Raw genomic sequence first — 21855 nt, forward strand, 5'->3', positions numbered from 1 at the left:
CTGGTGAGCCGAGTCACCCTCTACCCGCCTCCCCACATCCAGGCGTTTCAGTTTTCCTGGGGACCCTCCACCAGGGGAAGGAACCGGTGGGGGCCCAGCGCTGGCAGCTGCTCAGACTTGGTTAGCCTCAGAGTCGGGGGGATCATTAGCTGAGAGCGACTGTGAGTAGGGAGGGAGCCAGAGGGAGAAGAGGCGCCCAGGCCAGGATGGGGGTTGGGGGGCTATGGAGAGAAGAGCGGCAGGCAGGAGTTTGGGTGTTTGCTGTCTTCCCAGCAGTGCAGGTCTCTCTGCAGAGGTGGCAGCTGCGGAGAGGGAGAGGGAAGGAGAGAGAGGGCTGCGAGTGGAGAGCGGAGGAGAGATGGGGATCCCGGCTGAGCAGCATGGGGCTCTGAGGGGAGGGTGCCTGGGGCAGCTGTGTGGGACAGCCTGTCTGGGGAGCAGCTGTGCTCTGACTCTGGGTGCGTGGCTGTCCACGGGCAGGTGTCTGCTGGTGACCCCAGTGTCTGGGCATCTGTCTGGTCCTGGGGCCTGACGTGCGTCACTCTTGGCTGCCGGTGGGACAGTGTGGGTCTGCCTCCGGACACTTCCGGCCTCTTGGCCTGGGCCTTAGCGCTCAGTGCTGCCTTTTCCGGGCCAGGCCCCCCATCCCCCGTCTGTCCGGGACTTCCCGGCTCCAGAGGTCATTGCTGCAGGCGGCAGAGAGGCTGCCAAAGCAAACCAGCCCCCGTGACTTGTAGGAAGGCAGCTGGGGGAGGGGTGGGGGAGAGGGCTCAGGGCCGGGGCCATGGGAGGGGGCAGAGTTGGGGCAGGAAGGGCCCGCAATTGGGCAGGGCAGGGCTGCCTCATTCAGGAGCTGGACAGGGGTGCAGGAAAGGGCAGGGGCAGTGGTGGGCCTGGGGCTGGGCAGGGGTGCCGGGAGGGGTAGTGTGGACAAGGACAGAGTTCGGCCTGCGCTGGGGCAGGGTGGGGGCTGGGCAGGGGGCAGGAGAGGTGGCAGGGGCAGCTGGGGCCCTCCCTGAGGTCCCATCCTTCAGTCCTTACACGCAGCCTGTTCTGTCTCCTGGAACCCCTGGCCCTCAGGCGAGCTGCCCCTGCTCCCTCCTCCCCTCACACGGCCTCACCTGGGCCCCCTCCAGCCAGAGGCGAGGCAGGTTGCTGGGCCGGCCCAGTCCAGCCCCTGCAAACCCTACCCCTCCAGCCAGGTGGCCTGCGATGCTGCCAATCCCTTCGCCCGGCCCCTGCCCGCCCCTTCCCCGCCTCTGGCCCAGCCTCCTCCTCCTCAGGTGAGGCAGCCAGGCCTAGCAGGCCCCACGCCGCTCCGGCCACCGCTGCTGCGGGGCCACCATGCTCCTGCCCAGGCCTGGAGACTGACCCCAAGGCGGCACCACCTCTCAGCTCCGCCCCCACCTGCCGGACCCCAGGGTAAGGACCAGGGCCCTCAATTACAGTCCCCAGGATGTGGGTCCCCTCACTCCCACCCAACCTAGAGCCCACCTCCCAATCAAGGGGCCCTGGGGGACCTCAAGAGTGGGGTCTCTGACTTCTCTCCAGGGACCTTGGAGCTGTGGCCCTTCTTCAGACTCAGAGATTGGGCCCCAGTCTCCTCCGCCCTCAGACCCAGGAGTCCAGCCCCCAGCCCCTTCTCCCCAGGACCCAGAAATCCAGGCCCCCGGCTCTCTCTTCCCTCGAACCCAGGAGTTCAGACCCTCAGTCCCTGCCTCCCCCCGGCCCAAGCACGGGCGCCCCAGTCCTGCAAATCCAGGTGTCTCCTGGCCGCTGGTCAGACACTGACCCCATCCTTGAACCCAGCCCAATCTGCGTCCGTGATCATGGCGTGCTCTGGCCAGGGCCCAGTCCCTGCAGCCTCCCTGGATGGGCGCCTGGGACTGGGGGCACCCGGGCTGGGCTGGCCCCCCCGGGCCCTGCCTCCCCGTTCGTCTCCCCACAGGGCCCGCCCCGGCCCAGGAGGTCAGCCGGGGAATCATTAACAAGAGGCCGTGACATGGCGGAGAAGGAGGGTGAGTCCCCCTTCCCTGATCCCCAACTTTGGCTCTGCCTGCACCCCTCCCTCCATGCTCTCTTCCCCACCCTCCACCCCCTTGGAGCCCCCTCTCTCTCACAGCCCTCCTGGGCCCCTCCCCACCCCCTTCTGAAGCCGCCCCCACCTGTTAACTATTAACCAAATCTGCGGGGCTGCGCCACCCCCTGCCTCCCTGCTGCCCCTTATGACTTTCCTGGCTCCTTGCCTCAGTTTCCCCTCGCCCCCCAGTGAGTTCTCAGCTAACCCTGGGCCTGTCATCTGTGTAGGGCCAAGGTGGGGAGACTAGCTATCATGGTTAAGGATGCAGAGTTGGGAGTCGAATGCACGGGCCTGTGTTTGAATCGGCATCTGCCGCTCTTTTGCTGTGTGACCTTGTGCAAGGGACGTTACTTCTCTGGGCTTTGGTTCCCCCTGAGTCAAGCATGGACCCTAATGCTACCTACCTACCCACGTGAGGTTGTTGGGAGTGTAGAACACACACAAGGCACCAACATGGGGCTTAGCATGTAGGACACATGCCAAGGTCCAGAGCCGTCATGACGGGTTGGCTGCCTGGGGGTCCCAGGGACCCAAGACCCCCAGCGACTCCAGGCATTCCTCCTGCTTCCTCGCATTGTGGGCAGAAGAGCAGAGGGAGGACTTTGGACCTGGCCAGGGTGGATGGAGAGGGAGAGACGGCAGAGAAACCACCCAGCAGGACGGGGAAGCGCCGGCCGAGGGGCTGGCACTGAGGACTCCTGGCGGCTGTGGTGGGGGCTCCAGGCAGCCTGGCTCCCTCCCAGCCTCTCCCACACCTGGGAGCCAGCTGGAGGGGCCCACTGAGGGGCGGCCTTTCCTTCCTCCCTCCCCAGCTGGGGCTGCCTCCCTCTCTTCTTCCTGGAACCAGGCTAGCTGGGTTCGGTCCCAGGCTGTAGCACTTTCTAGCTGTGAGGCCCTGGGCAAGCAGCTCCCCTCTCTGGGCCTCAGTTTCTTCATCTGTAAAATGGAGATGGTCCTGGTGCACACCTTGTGGGGTGGCGTGAGGATTTAAATGCCACGTAGGCAGGAGGCGCTGAGCGTGTGAGCTGAAATGACCAGCGTGGACCGCTGGCCTCCTGGGATCTCAGCACAGTTACCAAATCAGGCCCCAAGCCACTCAGCTGTGGCTGAGCGAACCCAGGCTCCCGCCCGCCGGCTCGGGAGGAGCCACTGTGCCCTTGCTCAGCAGGTGGCTGGCCGAGCCCTGCACCTTCGGGATGACTTCTTCCTCGAGCCGACCGAAGGGAGTCACCAGGGCTGAGGGCTGTGGGTGAATGAATGAGGGAGGAGAAGCCGAGCAGGCCCAGAGGATGGCCAGAGGCAGTCTGGGCACAGAGGGAACCGAGGCAGAGTGGGCGCCAGTGCATCCCCAGGCAGCTCGGCCCAGTCTCGGGGAGGGGGGGGGGGTCCAACCCGGACAGATGCTTACTTGATGGTGACCCGGGGTAGGTGGCTGCACCTGTCTGTAAACTGGGATGATGATAACAATGCCTTCATCATTAAGTTGCAAGGATTTCAGGAAATCACAGGAGAGGTGGGACGGGCTGAGTCGGCCTGCTAGGATTCTAGGAGCTGTTGCTGCTGCGGCGGCTGCTGGTTTGAGTCAGCGTTGTGCTGGGGGAGTCTGTCCTAGGCCAGGCGGGGGCCCTGGGACTGGAGGAAGTTCTATCTGAGTTGATACTCAGGATGGGCATGGGCTAGGGAGGGCGTGCCGGGTGGAGGGAAGAGCGTGGCTGAGGTGGGAGGGTGGGAGTGACGCACTGCCGGTGTGCAGGGGCGCAGAGGCACTCTGGGTGTGTCTGGAGGTGAAGCTGGAAATGGAGCTGGGAGATGAGAGGTGTGCAGGCTGGACCTGGTCTGCTGGGATGGCCGAGAGGTTGGCCAGGCCCTGCAGTGCTGGGTGTCTCCACAAGAGGGTGCTGGAGGTCACGCTGTGTTTCTTCCTCTAATGTGTGTCTGTGTTTTATGGGTTCTGTGGTTTGGCTGCTTTTTGGAAACTCTCTCGGGGGGTCTGGTAATGACTTTGGGGAAGCATGTGCAGCCCCCGAATCACTAACAGCCATGCTTGTATCCTTAGACTGTCCTGGGGACTCTGGGGGCTCACGGGGGATTCTGGGTAAAGAAGGGAGAGGTTGGATTTGGTGTTTAGGAGGATCCCCCAGGCATCCGTGGAGATGCTGGACCTCAGGGAGGACTGAGCCCAGGGGTGGATGGGGCTGGGGGCAGGGAAGCACAGGGGACAGGAGGCACTGGCGAGGCCTGCAGGCCGTGGAGCTGGCAAGCTGTGGGGGAGGGAGGCATCCTGCACATGAGGGACGGTGCTGAGGATGGGGGCCTCTGAGACTGAACCTAGCACCTGGGGAGACATTGAGACCAGATGGGACCTGGGGGACGTGAAGGACCTAGGGGATTCCATGGGGAGGCATCTAAGAGGCTGCCGGACCCCTGATCCGGGACTAAGGGGCCGGGACCAGGGCTGGAGACAGAAAAGGGAAACTGAGGCTGTGGAGGTGGGTGAGACAGACTTGGGTGGGAGGAGGCCTGGATGGGGGGGGCCATGGCCCGCCCTGTGAACTCCAGATTTCAGGCAGTGGGTGGAGGCTCAGGAGACGGGGAAGGGACATCAGGTGCAGGTGGTATCCCAGAAGTCAAACGAGGAGAGCCTTTCCTTCAGGGAGCTGGAGTCGTGTGATGAGGACTGAGACACGGAGCTATCAACCGAGGGCAGTTTTAGAGACAGGAGCCGAAGACGTCCCTTGGGGGGTGTTGGCAGCTGATCGGTGGGGGCAGCAGACCTGTCGTGTGGGAAGAGGTGGGTGGCCCCTGGAGGAGCGGGGTCTCGAGGAGAAGTCAGGGCGCTGGCTTGCTGTGCAGAGGCCTCTCGCTCCTGAGGACTCACGGCGAGGATGCTGTCCCTCTCAGAGTGAGGGCGCCTCCTGTCTCACCAGAGGCACTGGCTTTGGGGTCCCCTGAACCAGAGGGCATGGAAGGGCAATCCTCTGCCCTGGGAGACAGGGGTGGTGGTGCCTCCCGCCCCAGCAGACGCACCAGAGCCTCCAGGCTGGGCTGAGCAGCCGAGGGGAGCCAGACCTCCCACTGACCTGGAAGGTGGCTGCGGGGGGAGCTGGGGTGGGACTGCCGGCCTTTTCTTGTGACGGAGGGTCAGCCAGCGGGGGCTGGGCTGGTCCGGCTCCCTGGGGCCTCTCTGGGGGGATGGACTGCTCTCTAGTGCCTTGATGGGAGCTGCGGGGCTCTCAAGTCCTTGAGACACCCAGACACTGGCCATCCAGGAGGCTCCTGGGCCACTCCCACTCCATTCCGGGTGCTGGCTGGCCTGTGACCACCAGCTGTCCTCCCACGACACAGAGGGGAGAGCCGGGAGCTCCTGCAGCCCTGGGGGGCCCTGCAGATGCCAAGGGCAGTGGAGCGTGTGCTAGGCCCGCTGAGGCTTTGAGCAGCCTTATCTCTTTGGGCCCTGGACAATCCCCAGAGAACGGGTTGGCTTTTACTTCCCAGGGGCCCCATTGAGCTGGGAATGAAATCCCTCTTCTCCTTGGGCCCAGGCCTCCCCAGCCGGCCCAGCCTTGGCCCCCCTGGCCTTCCCCAAGCTTACGCTGTTCTGGCCACGTCAACGGCTTCGCTCGCCCTCTGACAGCCTGTGCTCATTCTGGCCTCCAGCCTTGCCTGTGCTGCCCCCTCTGCCCACGGTCTTTGCACGTCTGGCCTCGCCCTTCAGGCCCCAGCTCAGAAGTCACTTCTTGGGAGGCTCTCCCTGTGCCCCATGCGGACACCACCCCGGCCCCGACCTGCGTTATTTTCATAGACTTTGCCACAATCTGGAAGTTACCAAGTTCATTTACTCATTTCCTTATCTACATCCCCACCTTGCCTTACACACCTGAGACCGGTGAGAGCCACAGCTCATCCGTCTTGTTTGGGGTGTGTCCCCGGAGCCTGGAATGGAGCCAGGTGCACAGTGGATGCGCCGTAAGACCGTGAATGAATAAAGCTCCACTTTACCCATGAGAAAACTGCGGCCCAGAGAGAGGAAGGCCCTTGCCCAGGACCACACAGCTCTAATGATTTTGCAAGCATTATCTCGAACCTGCTGTGTGCCCGGCCTACAGCACAGAGAGGGGTAGGGCGGCTCTGTGGTTATGCACCTGGGCCCCGGGCTCCTGCGCTCAGCCCTGCCTCTTCCTGGCTAAGTTGCCCTGGGCACGCGACTCCATTCTCTGTGCCTCAGTTTCCCCTGTCTGAAAAATAAGACTCATAACTGAGACAGGAGCTGAATGTATTAATGCATCGGGGTGGCACAGACACAGCGCGAGCCTCTGAGCAGAGCTTGGCGATGATGAGGATGATGATTTTTATTATTTAAAAGAACTTTAAAGTATTGCATTTAGGGATGAGTGCTAGGTGGATGCCCATTAAGTAGATGAGGAAGCTGAGGCTCAGAGAGGCGATGCCACCTGCCCAAGGCCCCACCCAACAAGAGGTAAGGCCAGTATTTTTAAGTGAGGCTCACAAATTCCACACTTAGGTCCCCAACCTCCAGAGGCAGATTTGACCTTGGAGCGGGGTCCTGTGGGAGAGGTCTGGTTTGGAGGTTCCCCGGGGACAGAGGGTCTGGAACAGCAGGGAGAAGTGAGGCAGTGAGGAAATGCTGAACAGCAGGGAAGAGAGCTGCCAAGAGGGCGAAGGTCAGGGGTCATAGCCCCCAAGAGGCTTGGAGAAGCCCTGGGAAAGTCGGCAGAAGTGAGAGGTCCAAGAAAAGATGGCACAGTGTGATGAGAGAGATACAGAAGCGTGGTATCACTGGGGAGGAAAGATCCCGTAAGTGCAGGCAGGGAGGGTGGCAGCCGTCGAGGCCACACCCCTTCCCAGCTGGAACCCTTGGGGAGCTGGACACCTGGTCGTCCACACTGTGGGGGAGGAAACTGGGCCCAGGCCATGGCAGGCTTAGGCTTTTGCCTAGTCAAGCCTGGCGGGGCAGGGCGGAGCTGGCCCCATGCCCAGACCCTGCTGCGGAGAGAATAGGCCTGGTGGGACCCAGCATGCTGTCTGTTGCAGGTGGCCGGACTGTCCCATGCTGCTCCGGACCCAAGGTGGCAGCTTTCACTGCGGGGACCCTACTGCTCCTGACAGGCATCGGGGCGGCATCCTGGGCCATTGGTGAGCGTGGCCCCCTGCCCATCTGGCCTCCTGGGGCCCCTGCTGCCCCCTGGCCTGCCCGCCCTCACCTCTGCCTTCTCTGCAGTGACCCTTCTGCTCAGGAGTGATCAGGAGGCGCTGTATCCAGGTGAGCAAGGCCGGCTGGGGCTGTCTGGGGCGTCCTGGAGGCGACTGTGCCTGGGGGCGCTGCTTGGGGCAGGATCCTTTGAAGCGATGAACAGATACAGAGATGCTGGTAATAGCGCACGCACTTGCATCAAGCTGCCCGCTCTGGCCCAGGCGTTGTTCTAAGCTCTTCACTTGTCTCACCTGGTGTTTTTCACACTCTACGCGTGTTCCCCGTTATTGCGTCATGAAATTAAATGAGCGAGTTGAAAACCACATTTTTAAAAGTATGAAATAGATTAGAAAATATCAGAGTGCCTCTCGCTCCGTGAGTAAAAGCTTTGTTAAGCTTTGCTTCCGTTTGATGAGGGTGGCAGTCTTATTCTCTCCATTTTACACATGGGGAAACTGAGGCTCCGAGCAATGTGATGGTTTGCCCTAGAGAACAGAAGTTCAGGGCTACGTGATAATGTAAAAATGTGTTTCTTACTGTGGGGCATGGTCAAACAGGTTTGAGAGGTGCTGTGTGAACTCGGCGAAACTTCTAGCTCTCCTGGGGAGGTAGCTGCTACTATTACCCCCATTTACAGATGTGGAAAGTGAGAACAGGCAGCTGGGAAACACTGGGGCTGGGAGCAGCTCTTAGCCTTGCCTGGTGGGGATGTGTCTGCAGGCAGGTGGAATGAGTGACCACACTAGTAAAAAGGTGCAGAAATGAACTGTGGAATGAATGAATGAATCTTCCCAAATTTAAGCTCCCAGCTGCTGTTCTGCGGCCCGGGGCAGCAGGAGGAAAGGGGAACTTGGGTGATGGAATGGATTTTGCACTCCCACAAGCCTCATCAATTCCATAAAGGATTGGGCTCACCTTAGAAGAAAGGGAAGCGTGGACGAGGAAAGCTGCCCTCAGTGTCAGCCCTCGTGGGCGCACTGAGCGAGCGTTTCCACGTGCCGGGCACATCAGTTCATTCAGTCCTCCCACCAGCCCATTTCAGGAGGGGAACACTGAGGCGCCAAAGGCCAAGGGACTGGCCGCAGGTCACAGAGCTGTGCGTGGCAGGTCTGGGATCTGAACCCAGCGGCCTGGATCCAGCCCTTGTGTAGAGCTGTCACACTGTTGTTTCTCAAGAAAAAGTCAAGAGAGTTGCCATAGTGATGGCTAACGTGTGCCAGGCCCTGTCCGTAGCCTTTGCGCAGCGGCCCTGGGAAGCCGGGGCTGTTGTCATCACCCCACTTTGCAGCTGCAGGAAGCTGAGCCCAGTGGAGGGAACTGACTTGCCTGAGACCACGTGTGGAGTAAGTGGCGGGGCAGAGGGCTCACGCCCGCCGGCAGCCACTCCAGGGCTCCCCACTGCCTCTGGGCTGAAGTTGCAGCCCCTGGTGGGCTCCGCGGCTCCCAGGCTGTGGGTCCCTCTCTGCGCCCACCTCACGCTGGCTCCCGGCGCCCTCCAGGCTCCAGCTCATGGGCCCTCTCATGCCCTGGAGGGACCCTCCTGGCTCGCAGCCTTTGCTCTTGCCTGTTGGCACTCCCGCCCCAGGCAGGATGTGGTTCTGCACGTCCTTGCTGAGCCTGAGGCCTCTCCTGCCCTCCGAGTTGCAGCATCCTCTTCTGAAGCTGGGTGGGACTTGGAGGAGATGCCCTCAGCCAGCTCCTGAAACCTTGGCTTTCGTGTCTCACCCTTCGGGCTCTAACTTTCCTGAGCAAGGCCTTCCTGTGCCCCAGACTCGGTGCTCCCTCCCACACCCTGTCTCTGGCGTCCCTGAACCCCTACCGCTTCCCCAACTCGGGGAAGCTCCACTCTACTCTGACTGCATCTGTCTCTCCCTGATGCGTGAATTTCCCAGGGGCACCGCCCCAGACAGTGTCTGTTGCGTAAGTGCTCAGGACTCTGTGCTTAAGGAAGAAACAGGAAGACAAATCCGGGCATGACGTAACTTGTCCCCAGCCTCCAGTGGGACAGTAACGAACCCACGATTCCCACTAGCTCTCGCCGACCCCGGCGCCCTTCCCCTCAGTTACACGTGGGTTTTTCCAAAACGTTGGGAAATTACAAAACAAACAACAGCAACCACAAAACTATATCCCCACCTCATTTCTCGGGGATTTTCACACCTCTAAATATATCAGATGATTTGGTAAGCAAACAAGGTGACCCAGAGCACTCTTCTTGCATTGCTTAAAATAATGCAAACAAGAATAAAGAGTTTAAAAGCGAGGAGCAATGGCACAGAATGTGGCTTTAAAAGTAATTGGAGGGGGCATTTGACATCCCCTCCCCCTGCCACCTCCCCCAACATACATCCACAGAGTGATCGTTTTTTCCTAAGACCTCACACTTTCTGGAAGTCATATTTCTGGAGCCCTTAGAAGTCATTTTTTTTTTTCTTTTGAGGAAGATTAGCCCTGAGCTAACTATTGCCAACCCTCCTCTTTTTGCTGAGGAAGCTGGCCCTGAGCTAATATCCATGCCCATCTTCCTCTCCTTTATACGTGGGACGCCTACCACAGCATGGCTTTTGCCAAGCGGTGCCATGTCCGCACCCGGGATCCAAACCGGCGTACCCCGGGCTGCCGAAGCGGGACGTGCGAACTTAACCACTACGCAACCGGGCCGGCCCCAGAAGTAGTTTTAAAATAAGAATTCATCCCCACCCCTAGGTGGAGTTTCAAACCTGGGTCTTGGTCTTGGGACTCAGGCAGTGGTAGGGACTACCCAGCAGAGGTGCCAGGCATCCCCTGCCCTACCCTGGAGCAGGAGGCCATAGTTACGACAGGCCAGCCAGGAAGCTCTTAGTCTGGGCTGTGGGTGGGTGTGTTCAGGCTGGGGACGGGGAAGGGGCAGGGCGTGTGCAGGTCGGGGGACCTGGGCTCTGAGCCCTATGCTCCTGGGCAAGTAACACTCTCCAGGCTCGGTTCCCCATCTGCAAGATGGGCGTCGAGATGGCCTCCACTCCCCAGGGTGGCTGTGGGATTCTAAGAAGGACCCTCCAGATACGACACATAGTCGAGGCCAGCCCACTGCTGTCCCCAGGGAACACAGCCAGAGTTTTATGATAGCGCTGGTGTTTTTAACCCCCAGGAGGGAATGTGCCTTGAGAGGCTGTCTAGGGCGACGCTGAAAGCTTGGGGTTTGGAGTCACTCGAGCCTGATCCTCTCTCGCTGCCTTTGACTCCCTTGGCGATGCTGGGCAAGTCACCCCACTGCTCCAAGCTTCAGCTTCCCCATCTGGAAATGGAATAACCTCTGTGGCCTCGGGGTGGTGGGCCCCGTCTTGGTTGATGGCGGGACAGGGAGAGCATGCAGCACGGCACTCGGCACACAGTAGGTCCTCAGCAAGCCAGGTTCTCCCTGGCAGCCTTGCCTCCCCTTGTCCAGATCTGCAGGGCGGCAGGAAGACCTCTCAGCTTGGGTGTGGCCTCGCCCGGTCCCTGCTAAGAGGATGCAAAAGCGAGTTTGCACCAGACTCAGTTTTCTGGAATGTGCTCTCGGAACACCAGCCATGCAGGAGGCTCAGAAGAAAAGGACCCAGGAGTTCACAGCTGACCTTTCCCCAAGCCCGCTCCCTCCCCGCCTTGCCTATCCTGGTCGGTGTCAGGCCCATCCTTCTCGTGGCTCCAGTCAAACACCTCGGATTGTCCTTGACCCCTCTCTTTCCCTCACACGCACATCCAGTCTCTCAGCAAACCCTGTGGGCTCCACACACAACATCTATCCAGAATCTAAACTCTTCTCCCCACTGCCCCACCCTGGCCCGGCCTCCATCCTCTGCCTCCTGGACCATCACAGCAGCCCCCGCCCTGTCTCCCTGCTCCATCCCTGTCCCCTGCAGTCTGCTCCCCACAGCAGCCAGGAGCGGCCTGTGAACTTCAGTCAGGTCAGGGCCCTCCTGGCTCAGAGCCTCCCCTGGCTGCACTCACGCGGGGTAAAAGCAAAGTCCTCGTGTTCTGGTCTGTCTCCCGCCTCATGTCCGCTCGCTGCCTCTGCTCCAGGCTCCTTGCTGTTCCTCAAACACCGCCCCCAGCCTTGGGATCTCTGCGGTTCTCTTGGCCTAGTTCTATGCTCCGTCTCCTGTCTTCACGACTCTCTTTCTCACCTCCTTCGGATCTTTGTTTGGGTACCACCTTCTCGCTGCCCCCGTCAAGCCTGATTTCTCTCCCGGCCCCTTCTTCTCTTGTGACACGCCATATACTTTGCTTTGTCCTGGTCTGTCTCCGTCTCACCTGTCGGCCCTCGAGCTCCACAGGGCAGAGGTTTGTCTGACTCGTTCATTGCCCAGGATAGAGCTGGGTGCGTACAGAGTGTCTGGTAAATGAAATAATACACCTAAGGGCCGTGGCCAGCTGTGAACGAGGCTTGTCTGTCTGTCCGTCCGGCCAGGTGTGGGGAGCAGCCTAGGGGGAGCTGAGGGGAGGGTTGGCTCTCCACACGCCTAGCCCCAGGCAGGAGGGATCCCCCGTAGGCTCTCTCCAGCCCTCCTGTACATCTCTGCCCCGCCCCTGCTCAGTTTGGGATGTTGTGTTTGCTTGGGTGACTTTGTTATTGTTGTCTGTTTCCCCAGTTCTCAGACTTTGGCTTGGTGAGGGCATAGCCCAGGACTGTCTTGGTCATCTTTGTGTCCCCAGCATCACCCCGCACCAGGGTGGGACTGGGCATGGAGTACGCGTCTATTTAATGCTTGTTGAATGAATGAATGAATGAAAACTGCATCCTCTGTTTGGAGAATTATCATGCACTTTCCTCCTATATTCAAGGCTCTGACAAGTCCTGCGGAAAACATAGCATTCTTTCCTTTTTTTGTTTTGTTTTTTAAAGATTATAGGATATCTATTTAAAGATTTTGGCAATCTGATGTATTAGTCAAGGGTCTTCAGGCTGCAAAAGACAAAAGGAAAAAAATAAAGAAACTGGCTAAACAAAATGGGACGTGATTAACTTACATAATCAGATTCTAGGGGTTCTTCAAGCCTGACTCCACGAATGGGCTTTAAAAATGTTACCAGAAGTCTCCTGGCTTTTCTCCATGTTGGCTTATATTTCCCTCATGGGGGCAAAGATGGGCCCTGGCAGATCCAGCCTCCCACGCCATTCTCTTGGGAGCTGGGTTAAAACCGTTTCCCTCTTCCCAAATGTCCCAGCAAAGTTCCAGACTTACATGAGCAACCAGCTTAGGAAGCCCAGGGGCGAGTGGAAGTCCCCCGGCTCCCATGGGGCCAGCCAAAGTCCCAGGGCTGCCATTCAAGGGTCCACTGAGTCACGCACGTGCCCTTGCAGGTGCGAGCACAGATGTGGGGACATGGGGTGCTCCAATCGGCCTGCAGGGACTCAGGCCCAGAGCCCCAGGCTGGAGAGCTGACCTGGAAGGGCTGAGGAGGGTGACCCGGCTGCGGTCCTGTTGTCCTGCAGTGCAGGTCAGCCCGGCGGACGCACGGCTCACGGTGTTTGATGAGACGGAAGGGACCTGGCGGCTGCTCTGCTCCTCGCGCTCCAACGCCAGGGTAGCAGGCCTCAGCTGCGAGGAGATGGGCTTCCTCAGGTACCGGGGTGCCCCGGGGGGGCGCGGGGGAGGGGGCGGGAGGACAGGCCTGACCCCTGCCCCGCCCAGGGCGCTGGAGCACTCGGAGCTGGACGTGCGGACGGCGGGCGCCAACGGCACGTCGGGCTTCTTCTGCGTGGACGAGGGGAGGCTGCCCCACGCCCGGAGGCTGCTCGAGGTCATCTCTGTGTGGTGAGGAGGGCAGCGGGGGGGGGGGGGGGGGGTGGGCATATCCCGGGCCGCCAAGCCGCGCCCTGCCTGCTGCCCTCGTTTTCCCTTTATCTGTCTTAACTGGTCCCACTTTTTGTTTCTCTGCATCTCCGTCACTGTCTCCCTCGCAGTGACTGTCCCAGAGGCCATTTCCTGACTGCTCTCTGCCAAGGTGAGGCCCCGACACTTAGAACCTCCACCTTAGACCCCCCAGGGCAAGACCACATCCCATCAGATGCCCCCAGGCAGGCCATATCCTCTTAGATCCTACAAGGAGGGGCCTGTGTCATCCCAGACTCCCCAGGGCGGAGCCCTGTCCCCAGAGGTCCCCAAGGATGGGCCTACGTTCCCTCAGATCCCTCAGGCCAGGGTCGTGTCCTTTCACACTCCCCAGATTGGGGTGTGTCCTCGCAGACCCCCAGGGGTCCCGGCATCCCCCACTGCCCCTGACGCCCCCTCCCACAGACTGTGGCCACAGGAAGCTGCCCGTAGACCGCATCGTGGGAGGCCAGGACACCAGCCTGGGCCGGTGGCCATGGCAAGTCAGTCTCCGCTACGACGGAGCGCACCTCTGTGGGGGGTCCCTGCTCTCCAAAGACTGGGTGCTGACAGCTGCCCACTGCTTCCCTGAGTGAGTGTCCCCCACGACGCTGAGGGGGGCGGTGGCGGAGCGGCGAGGTGCGGGAGGCTGCGCCCAGGCAGACTGCCACCCTCCCCTCCTGTCCCCTGCTAGGCGGAACCGCGTCCTGTCCCGCTGGCGAGTGTTTGCCGGCGCCGTGGCCCAGGCCTCGCCCCACGGCCTGCAGCTGGGGATGCAGGCGGTGGTCTACCACGGGGCCTACCTCCCCTTTCGAGACCCCAGCAGCGAGGAGAACAGCAACGATATCGCCCTGGTCCGCCTCTCCAGCTCCCTGCCCCTCACAGGTGAGTCTGCGTCTTGGCCTGGGGACCCCAGAGGCCGGGAGGACGGAGGAGGGCACCGGGGGCTTAGACGCTGTGGGGAGAGAGAAGACGGACTTGCGGGGCATGAGCTGGGCATCATTAAATAGGCGTGAGCTGGGCAGCCGCTTCGGAAAACCATCTGACGGGTCCTCAACAAGGTGAGCGTGGAGCTCCCCCTGGACCCAGAAACTCCAGTCCTGGGGTGCGCGCCCAAAGTAGTGAAGACACGTGTCCACACAAAAACTTATACTAGTGTTCACAGCAGCTTTATCCCAGTAGTCAGAGACGGAAACCGCCTGGTGTCCATCATCTGACACACGATGAACACGCTGTGGTTGATCCACACGATAGAGTAATATTTGGGCCTAAAAAGGAATGAATTCTGATTCGTGATACACAATGGATGACCCTTGAAAACACTGTGCTGAGTGAAAGAAGCCACAATCTAGATGGTTCCATGGATATGAAGTGTCCAGAGTAAGCAAATCTGTAGAGACAGGAAGTAGACTGTGGCTGCCAGGGGCTGGGTGGCATGGGGTCAGGTGTGATGGGGAGGTTGGGAGGTGAGAGGAAAGCATACAGGGTTTCTATTTGGGGTGACAAGAATGTTCTAGAAAGGACTGTGGTGGTGGCCACCCCTTCCTATGGCCAGACATGCTCCTTAGCTATTATCTGTGAACCCACTAAAAACCATGGACTTGCAGAATTTAAGTGGGTGGATGGTAGGTATGTGAACTATATCTCAAAAAATCTGTTACCAAAAAAAAAGGTAATTTGGGGCCAGCCAAGTGGTGCAGCAGTTAAGTTCTCATGTTCCGCTTGGGCGGCCTGGGGTTCACCGGTTCAGATCCTGGGTACGGACATGGCACCGCTTGGTAAGCCATGCTGTGGCAGGTGTCCCACATATAAAGTAGAGGAAGATGCGTACGGATGTTAGCTCAGGGCCAGTCTTCCTCAGCAAAAAGAGGAGGATTGGCAGCAGATGTTAGCTCAGGGCTAATCTTCCTCAAAAAAAAAAAAAGTAATGAAAAATATTTTTAAACCTATGAAGGAATCTGAGGAAGCTGGGGGGCTCCCTCTGAACTCTCCACAAGAAAGACTCACTTGGGGGCCGATGTGCCTTTAACATTTCTCCAACGCACGACTTTTGGGTCAAAAGCAGGCCACAGTGTCATAATAATAATCAAAATAGGGGTGATGATGATGATAACCAAGTCGGAATGGTGACGGTGGTGAAATCATACAATAAGTGATTCCCACAGTGGTGAGGTGGCGCGCACCAGCACCTGTGCTGTTCCCGGCGGTCCCCCGCGTGCGCTCCGTGGTCGTCAGCAGCCTCGGGGGGTGGCGCTCCTGTAGTCCTGTTTTCCCCCACAGGGAGAGGTCCCAACACAGAGAAGGCCAATGTGCCCCAAATTCCCGCAAGTGGCAAAGACGTGAGCCCCCACGCCTGGCGCTGGAAGCTGCCTGTCACCCCGGGCTGTGCCACCCGGGAAGTCAGGACCATTCTGTGATTGGCATTATACTTAACTTTATGGTTATTTTCTTTTTAATGATCCGTGAGACTGGTTTTCCGCTTAAGGGAGCCATGTTTTTCTTGAAAACAAAACAAACCCTTCTCTTTAGTGAAAAGAGCGAGGGGGTTAAAGACATTGAATAAGGAAGAGTCCATGGAAACACAGGTGGGTGGGGTGGGAGGGTTGGATCCGAGACACAGGGCCAAGGGGGTCACCACGGGCTTTGGCCAGATTCACGTCCTTGCCAGCTGTGTGATCTTGGGTGTGCGACTTTGCCTCTCCATGCCTCAGTTTCCCTCATCTGTTAAGTGACTTCCTACAATTAGTGAGATGAGCAAAAGGGTGAATCTGAGTAAAGAGTTTAGAGCGACGCCAGCACACAGTGAGACTCTGTTACTGTCAGTGGTCATGGCCATTGTTGTTTCCTATTATTACCAGATATGTGAGCACTTCCTGTCTGCCAGGCGTGGTGCTCAGAGCTTCGCCAGTTTCCCACGACAGCCGCTGGGGGAGACGCTTCTTCTTCCCATTTTGCACCTGAGAGCCCTGAGGCTCAGGCAGTAAAGTCAGCAGCAGGCAGCAGGCAGGGCTGCCAGGATCCCTTGTGTGGGTTGTGCACTGCACAAAGGTGGCACGTCTCAGAGGTGCTTTCTCTCTGTGGTCGGTGTCGACTGTGTATTTATGATGGTGGTTTCTGGCAGCTGGAAGTCAAGTATCTCAAGATAGGGCGACTCTTTCCATTTCTCCTGAAGGCACCTCTAGGTGGGCGCGGCCCTGTGAGCCATGGGTAAGGACTCAAGCTTGTGAGCTGGGCCAACCCAGGGTCAGATTCTGACTCTGCCATTGACTCGTTATGGGGCTTTGGACAAGTGACTGGGCCTCATCTCCGCCCTATGTAAAATGGGCTAATCGTAGCCCGCCCCCCTGGGCTGATGGAGATGAGAACTGACACAGGGAGCACCTGTGAGCTCAGTCGCCGGCAGCGTCTGCTGTGGTTGTTACGAAGAGCAGAGGAAAGGAGAGCCGGGGCGCTGGGGGCAGCTGGACAGAGGTTTGTCCTGGGGCCGCCGGCAGGGGCTGGACCGGCGTGGTGTCTCTCACAGAATACATCCAGCCCGTGTGCCTCCCGGCTGCCGGCCAGGCCCTGGTGGATGGCAAGATCTGCACGGTGACTGGCTGGGGCAACACGCAGTACTACGGTGAGTCCTGTCCCCCGGGACGCCACCAGAGGGAGACGCTGAGCCGGGCTGGGATGGGCAGTCTGGCTGGTGGAATGAATGCCTCTTGGCCCTGGGGCGTGGGGACACCAAGGAGCCCAGGGTGGGTGTGGGAGGGAGAGGCGGTGCGTGCTCCCCAGCTTTGGCCAGCCTTGCCCCCACACCCCCAGGCCAACAGGCTGGGGTGCTCCAGGAGGCCCGAGTGCCCATAATCAGCAATGACGTCTGCAACGGCCCCGACTTCTACGGGAACCAGATCAAGCCCAAGATGTTCTGCGCCGGCTACCCCGAGGGTGGCATTGACGCCTGTCAGGTGAGGGACCGTGTGGGGCAGCCCCGGCCCTGCCGCCCCGGGGATGGAGACCCAGGCAGTGGGCGGCCGGCTCCCTGTCTCGGCCCATGGCCGTCCGCAAGGGCCTCCTGGCCAGCCGTCTCGGCCTCTCCTCCCCCGCCAGGGCGACAGTGGTGGCCCCTTCGTGTGTGAGGACAGCATCTCTCGGACGCCACGTTGGCGGCTGTGCGGCATCGTGAGCTGGGGCACCGGCTGTGCCCTGGCCCAGAAGCCAGGCGTCTACACCAAAGTCAGTGACTTCCGAGAGTGGATCTTCCAGGCCATCAAGGTGAAAGTTGGGCTCGGGTGGGAGCCAGAGGGGGGCAGTGTCGGGGACTCTCCTGGGTAAAGGCAGGCAGGGGCGTTCTGGAAACGGACGCGTGGGCCTAGAAGAGGGCGCCCCGGGAGCAGATGGATTTCAGAGGGCTTCTTGGTGGAGGGGAGTTGCGGGGCCCGGGGAGGCCTCTCAGACCTTGGAAGCCCCCAGTTGTCTTTCCCCAGACTCACTCCGAAGCCAGCGGCATGGTGACCCAGCTCTGACCCGTGGCTTCTCCTCGCTGTGCGTGCCTCCAGGGCCCGAATTGATCTAGGTGGCTCCAGCCCCACATGGTGGGGTCCACCCCGGGCCTGGGATGGAACATTATTCTTCTTGGGCCCAGCCCACAGGCCCAAGGATACCCTCCCTCCGGGGTCCTCTTGTCCATAGTGGCGGGCCCACTCAGCCCTGGGGCCACCCGAGCCTCACCCTCCTGGCCCCCATGTAAATATTTTTCCACCATCTGGGGATCCCCATCTCGGTGCCCCTGATGACAGGATGCTCTTTAAATAATAAAGATGGTTTTGATTAATGTGGTCTCTGAATTTGTAAATGTAAGCAGCAATGAGGACATTTTGGGGGGATGGAAGAGAAGAATTAGGGCCTGGCACAAATCAGGCAGGCGGCAGGATCCCTTGATTCCCACTGGCTTAAGAGATTTTAATTGGTTCGCTTAACTGGAAATGCCCTGGAATATCGGCTTCAGGTACTGCTGGATCCAGCTGCTCAAATATTTTTCATCAGGACTGTGCCTCATTTCCTCTTTCAAATCTACTTTTCGCTGTGTCAGCTGCATTTCCAAGCAGCCTCTCCTACAACCAGAGACAGAGATGTCCCCTTCCCCACACCCTAGGCATATACGCCATGGACCATTTAGCAGCCCCAGTGGAAAGGGAATGCTTCTTTCTCAATAGCTACGGCAAAAGAACTCCCAGGCCTAGCTCTCCTTGGACAGATTTGGGTCATGTGCTCCTGTCTCATCAAATCACCGTGCACCTGGTGCCTGGAGTTTGTGGAGAGGGGCGGTGAGACCCTCAAAGACCACATGACTTTGGGGGGTTCCCCAAAGGGAAATGTGGTACTGTTGTCAGAAAAAATGGACATAGATGGGCAGTGAGAAGAAAAGACACCCACCTTGGGCCGCCACAGGAAACAAGGCCCTGTGGGATGGAGACAGTGGCCCCAGGCCCTGTGAGCACAGCCTGAGACCCCCACCTCTGCCTCCATCTGGGCCCCACTCTTTCCCAGAGCATCCTCAGATCTTGTGGGGGCTCCGATGGCCACCAGGGGGCGCTGCTGCCCCTAAACGGGGAGAAACGCAGGTGTTTCCTGTCCAGCCTCGACCACGTGTTGCTGAAAACCAGTGTTGCTGAAAACCAGACGGTCTTCGGGAAAACGCTCCCTGGGTGCCCCTTTCCCCTGCGTTCCTGTGATAAAAGTTGTAATGTGTCGCCCACCAACCACAAGCCCCCAGGCAATTTCCTAAAACATAAACAGACATAGAACAGCGTCTCTGACTATCTGTTTGGGAAAGGCGCCCACCACCGTCCCTGGACACCGCACCCTTCGCACAGTTGATCCCTTCCTTGGCCTCGTCTGAGTCAGGAGCACCCTGCCCCACGTCTCGTTTGCAGGGCGCCACGCAGTTTTTCCAAAGGCCTGCGCGTGGCTGCGCTGTCCTAGCCATCCCCCCGAGATCTAACTGCAGGCTTGACTCACGCCTTGCTTTGTTAGAAGTGTTCTGAGTGACGGGGATGTGACTATAAGTTTTTCTTCATAACTGTTGGCTGAAATATGTACCGTACATGCGTTTTATGAAGTTCGGGGGCTCCAAGAGCACATGGCCCACCCTGGGGGTTCTGAGCAGATAGGACCATGTCCCGGAGGGTCTGAGGGGACACAGCTCACCGTGTGGGGGGAGAGGGCCGGTCTGAGCAGATATGAACTGCCCTGGGGGGACTGAAGAGGGCATGGCCCCACCCTGGGGCATCTGAGGGTATGCAGCCCTACTCTAGGGGACCTGGCGGAATTTGGACGTTAAAAGCCGATAGGTGGTCTCCTGGGAAAATGTCACCCCTGGGGCCACCCTGGATAATGCCAGCATTACTGCTCTTTTGGAGAAGGGGGCGGGAGGGGGGTGGACACTGTGATTCACCCAGCAGCCATCCACCAGTTCCCTTTGTTTGTTGCTAGGGGTCTGGGAGCCTCAGTTTCTCCTCCTGCTCCCACCAACCTTGCCACCCACCCAAAGGAGCCCCACAGATATTAGAAAAATAATAATAACACTCCTGGGGTTGCTTTGATGTCCTGCCAAGATCTTAGTCTCCAGAGAGACCGAATATCAAACCTCGTTCTTCCGTGTCATCGCTGTGCGGCTCCGAGCCAGAAGCACTTGGCCCGTCTTCTCTGAAAAATGTAACCACATCAGGACACGAGCAGGCTCTGCGTTTACGGTTGGTGCTTCTATCCGGACACTCACTTTCAAAGATAGAAAGCCCTCTGGACGCCACTTGGAGCGGAAAGCTTGGCGTGGTCTCCGGCTGGCGGCCGCCCAGTCGCGTTGCAGGAGGAACGGCCGGGAACCCTCCCACGGTGTTTATTCCACAAGTAAAACACGGCCGGGATGGACAGTGACTGTGACAGCCATTGATTTTATGTTCAGAAAGAATTATTGTGAACGTTCAAATAGTGGTAAGTAGGGAAATGGGTTCTAGTTTCTGCAGAAAGAGCCGTGCTATTTGAGGCCCGCGGTTATTTGGGGAGTGGCTGTTTCGGTTCTCGCTGCACAGAGACCACCCCGCTCAGCGGTGGGGAGAGCTCATGGGGTCTGCAGCTCCGATGGGTGGGGAGCAGCACGGACAGCTTGTCTCTGCTCCCGATGTCCAGCCCTCCGCCGGAAGACCTAAAAGGTGGGGTGACTCGGTGGACAGGGGCTGCACTGGGAGCCTTCTCTACTCCCGCGCCTGGTGCCCGGGCTGGAGTGGCCCCGAGGCTGGGCTCAGCTGGGACCACCGGCTCCTTGTCTGTCCAATGGCTTGCGCTTCCTCCAGGCGTGGCTGCCTCAGGACATTTGGACTTCCTCCTAGAGGCTCAGAGTGAACATCCCAGCAAACGCGGCCTCGTCCACCACAGCCTCACTTCTGCTTGACTCTATCGGTTGAACAGTCCCAAACCTGCCCAAGGAGAAGCGACAGACACAGACCCCACCTCTCGGCCTGTCGATGGGTTTTGGGGCCGTGTTTCAGAACTGCCACAGGAGGCTACAGACGGCGGGAGCACAAAATGACCCCTCATGAGAGTGTTCAGCCTGAGAGATTTGCCTGCTCTAATTGGGGATGATAAAATTGTGACAGTCATAAATTTTTAATACATTTTCAGGGTTGTTTTTATCTCTCAGAAGTTCATTCTAAGATGACAATCAGCTTTGGGCATATCTTGATTTTTTTCTTTTAATTTTTATTGAGATTATGATAGGTTACAATCTTGTGAAATTTCAGTTGTGTGTTATTGCCTGTCAGTCGTGTTGTAGGTGCACCCCTTCACCCTTTGTGCCTACCCCCCACCCCCCCTTTCCCCTGGTATCCACTAATCTGTTCTCTTTGTCCACACGTTTAAATTCCTCATATGAGTGGAATCATACAGAGATTGTCCTTCTCTAACTGGCTCATTTCAGTTAACATAATTCCCTCAAGGTCCACCCATGTTGTTGCAAATGGGACGGTTTTGTTCCTTTTTATGGCTGAGTAGTATTCCATTGTGTATATATACCACATCTTCTTTATCCATTCGTCTGTTGATGGGCACTTAGGTTGCTTCCATGTCTTGGCTATTGTAAATAATGCTGCAATGAACATTGGGGTGCATGGGACTTTTGGAATTGCTGACTTCAAGCTCTTTGGGTAGATACCCAGTAGTGGGATAGCTGGGTCGTATGGTAGTTCTATTTTTAATTTTTTGAGGAATCTCCATACTGTTTTCCACAGTGGCTGCACCAGTTTGCATTCCCACCAGCAGTGTATGAGGGTTCCTTTTTCTCCACAACCTCTCCAACATTTGTTACTTGTTGTTTTGGTTATTTTTGCCATTCTAATGGGTGTAAGGTGATATCTTAGTGAGTTTTGATTTGCATTTCCCTGATGATGAGTGATGGTGAGCATCTTTTCATGTGCCTATTGGCCATCCGTATATCTTCTTTGGAGAAATGTCTGTTCATGTCTCTTGCCCATTTTTTGGCCAGGTTGTTTGATTTTTTATTGTTGAGCTGTGTGAGTTCTTTATATATTAAGGAGATTAACCCTTTGTCAGATATATGACTAGCAAATATTTTTTCCCAGTTAGTGGGCTGTTTTTTTGTTTCAATCCTGTTTTCCTTTGCCTTGAAGAAGCTCTTTAGTCTGATGAAGTCCCATTTGTTTATTCTTTCTATTGTTTCCCTTGTCTGAGAAGAT

The 21855-nt window shown here is 58.2% G+C and overlaps 1 protein-coding gene across 8 annotated transcripts; it reads left to right on the forward strand.

The window, feature by feature from the left end:
• The first annotated feature begins 848 nt into the window (after positions 1–848).
• On the forward strand, positions 849–17939 carry HPN (hepsin). Of its 8 annotated transcripts, none has more exons than XM_070632570.1 (13): positions 849–1422; positions 1949–2018; positions 7133–7234; positions 7320–7361; positions 12745–12874; positions 12944–13066; positions 13216–13256; positions 13550–13715; positions 13818–14008; positions 16647–16742; positions 16931–17073; positions 17216–17380; positions 17593–17939. In XM_070632570.1, exons 2-13 carry the CDS (start codon positions 2003–2005, stop codon positions 17629–17631), a joined length of 1254 nt encoding a protein of 417 aa, XP_070488671.1. In that variant the 5' UTR covers positions 849–1422; positions 1949–2002; the 3' UTR covers positions 17632–17939. The 8 variants fall into 8 exon arrangements, with proteins under 8 accessions (XP_070488671.1, XP_070488666.1, XP_070488672.1 ...); XM_070632565.1 differs by having other exon boundaries at positions 1024–1422; positions 1810–2018; positions 12613–12874; XM_070632568.1 differs by having other exon boundaries at positions 1255–1422; positions 1810–2018.
• Positions 17940–21855: the final 3916 nt, after the last annotated feature.

The sequence above is a fragment of the Equus przewalskii genome, chromosome 9, assembly GCF_037783145.1.
Source record: "Equus przewalskii isolate Varuska chromosome 9, EquPr2, whole genome shotgun sequence".
Taxonomy (NCBI): Eukaryota; Metazoa; Chordata; class Mammalia; order Perissodactyla; family Equidae; genus Equus; species Equus przewalskii.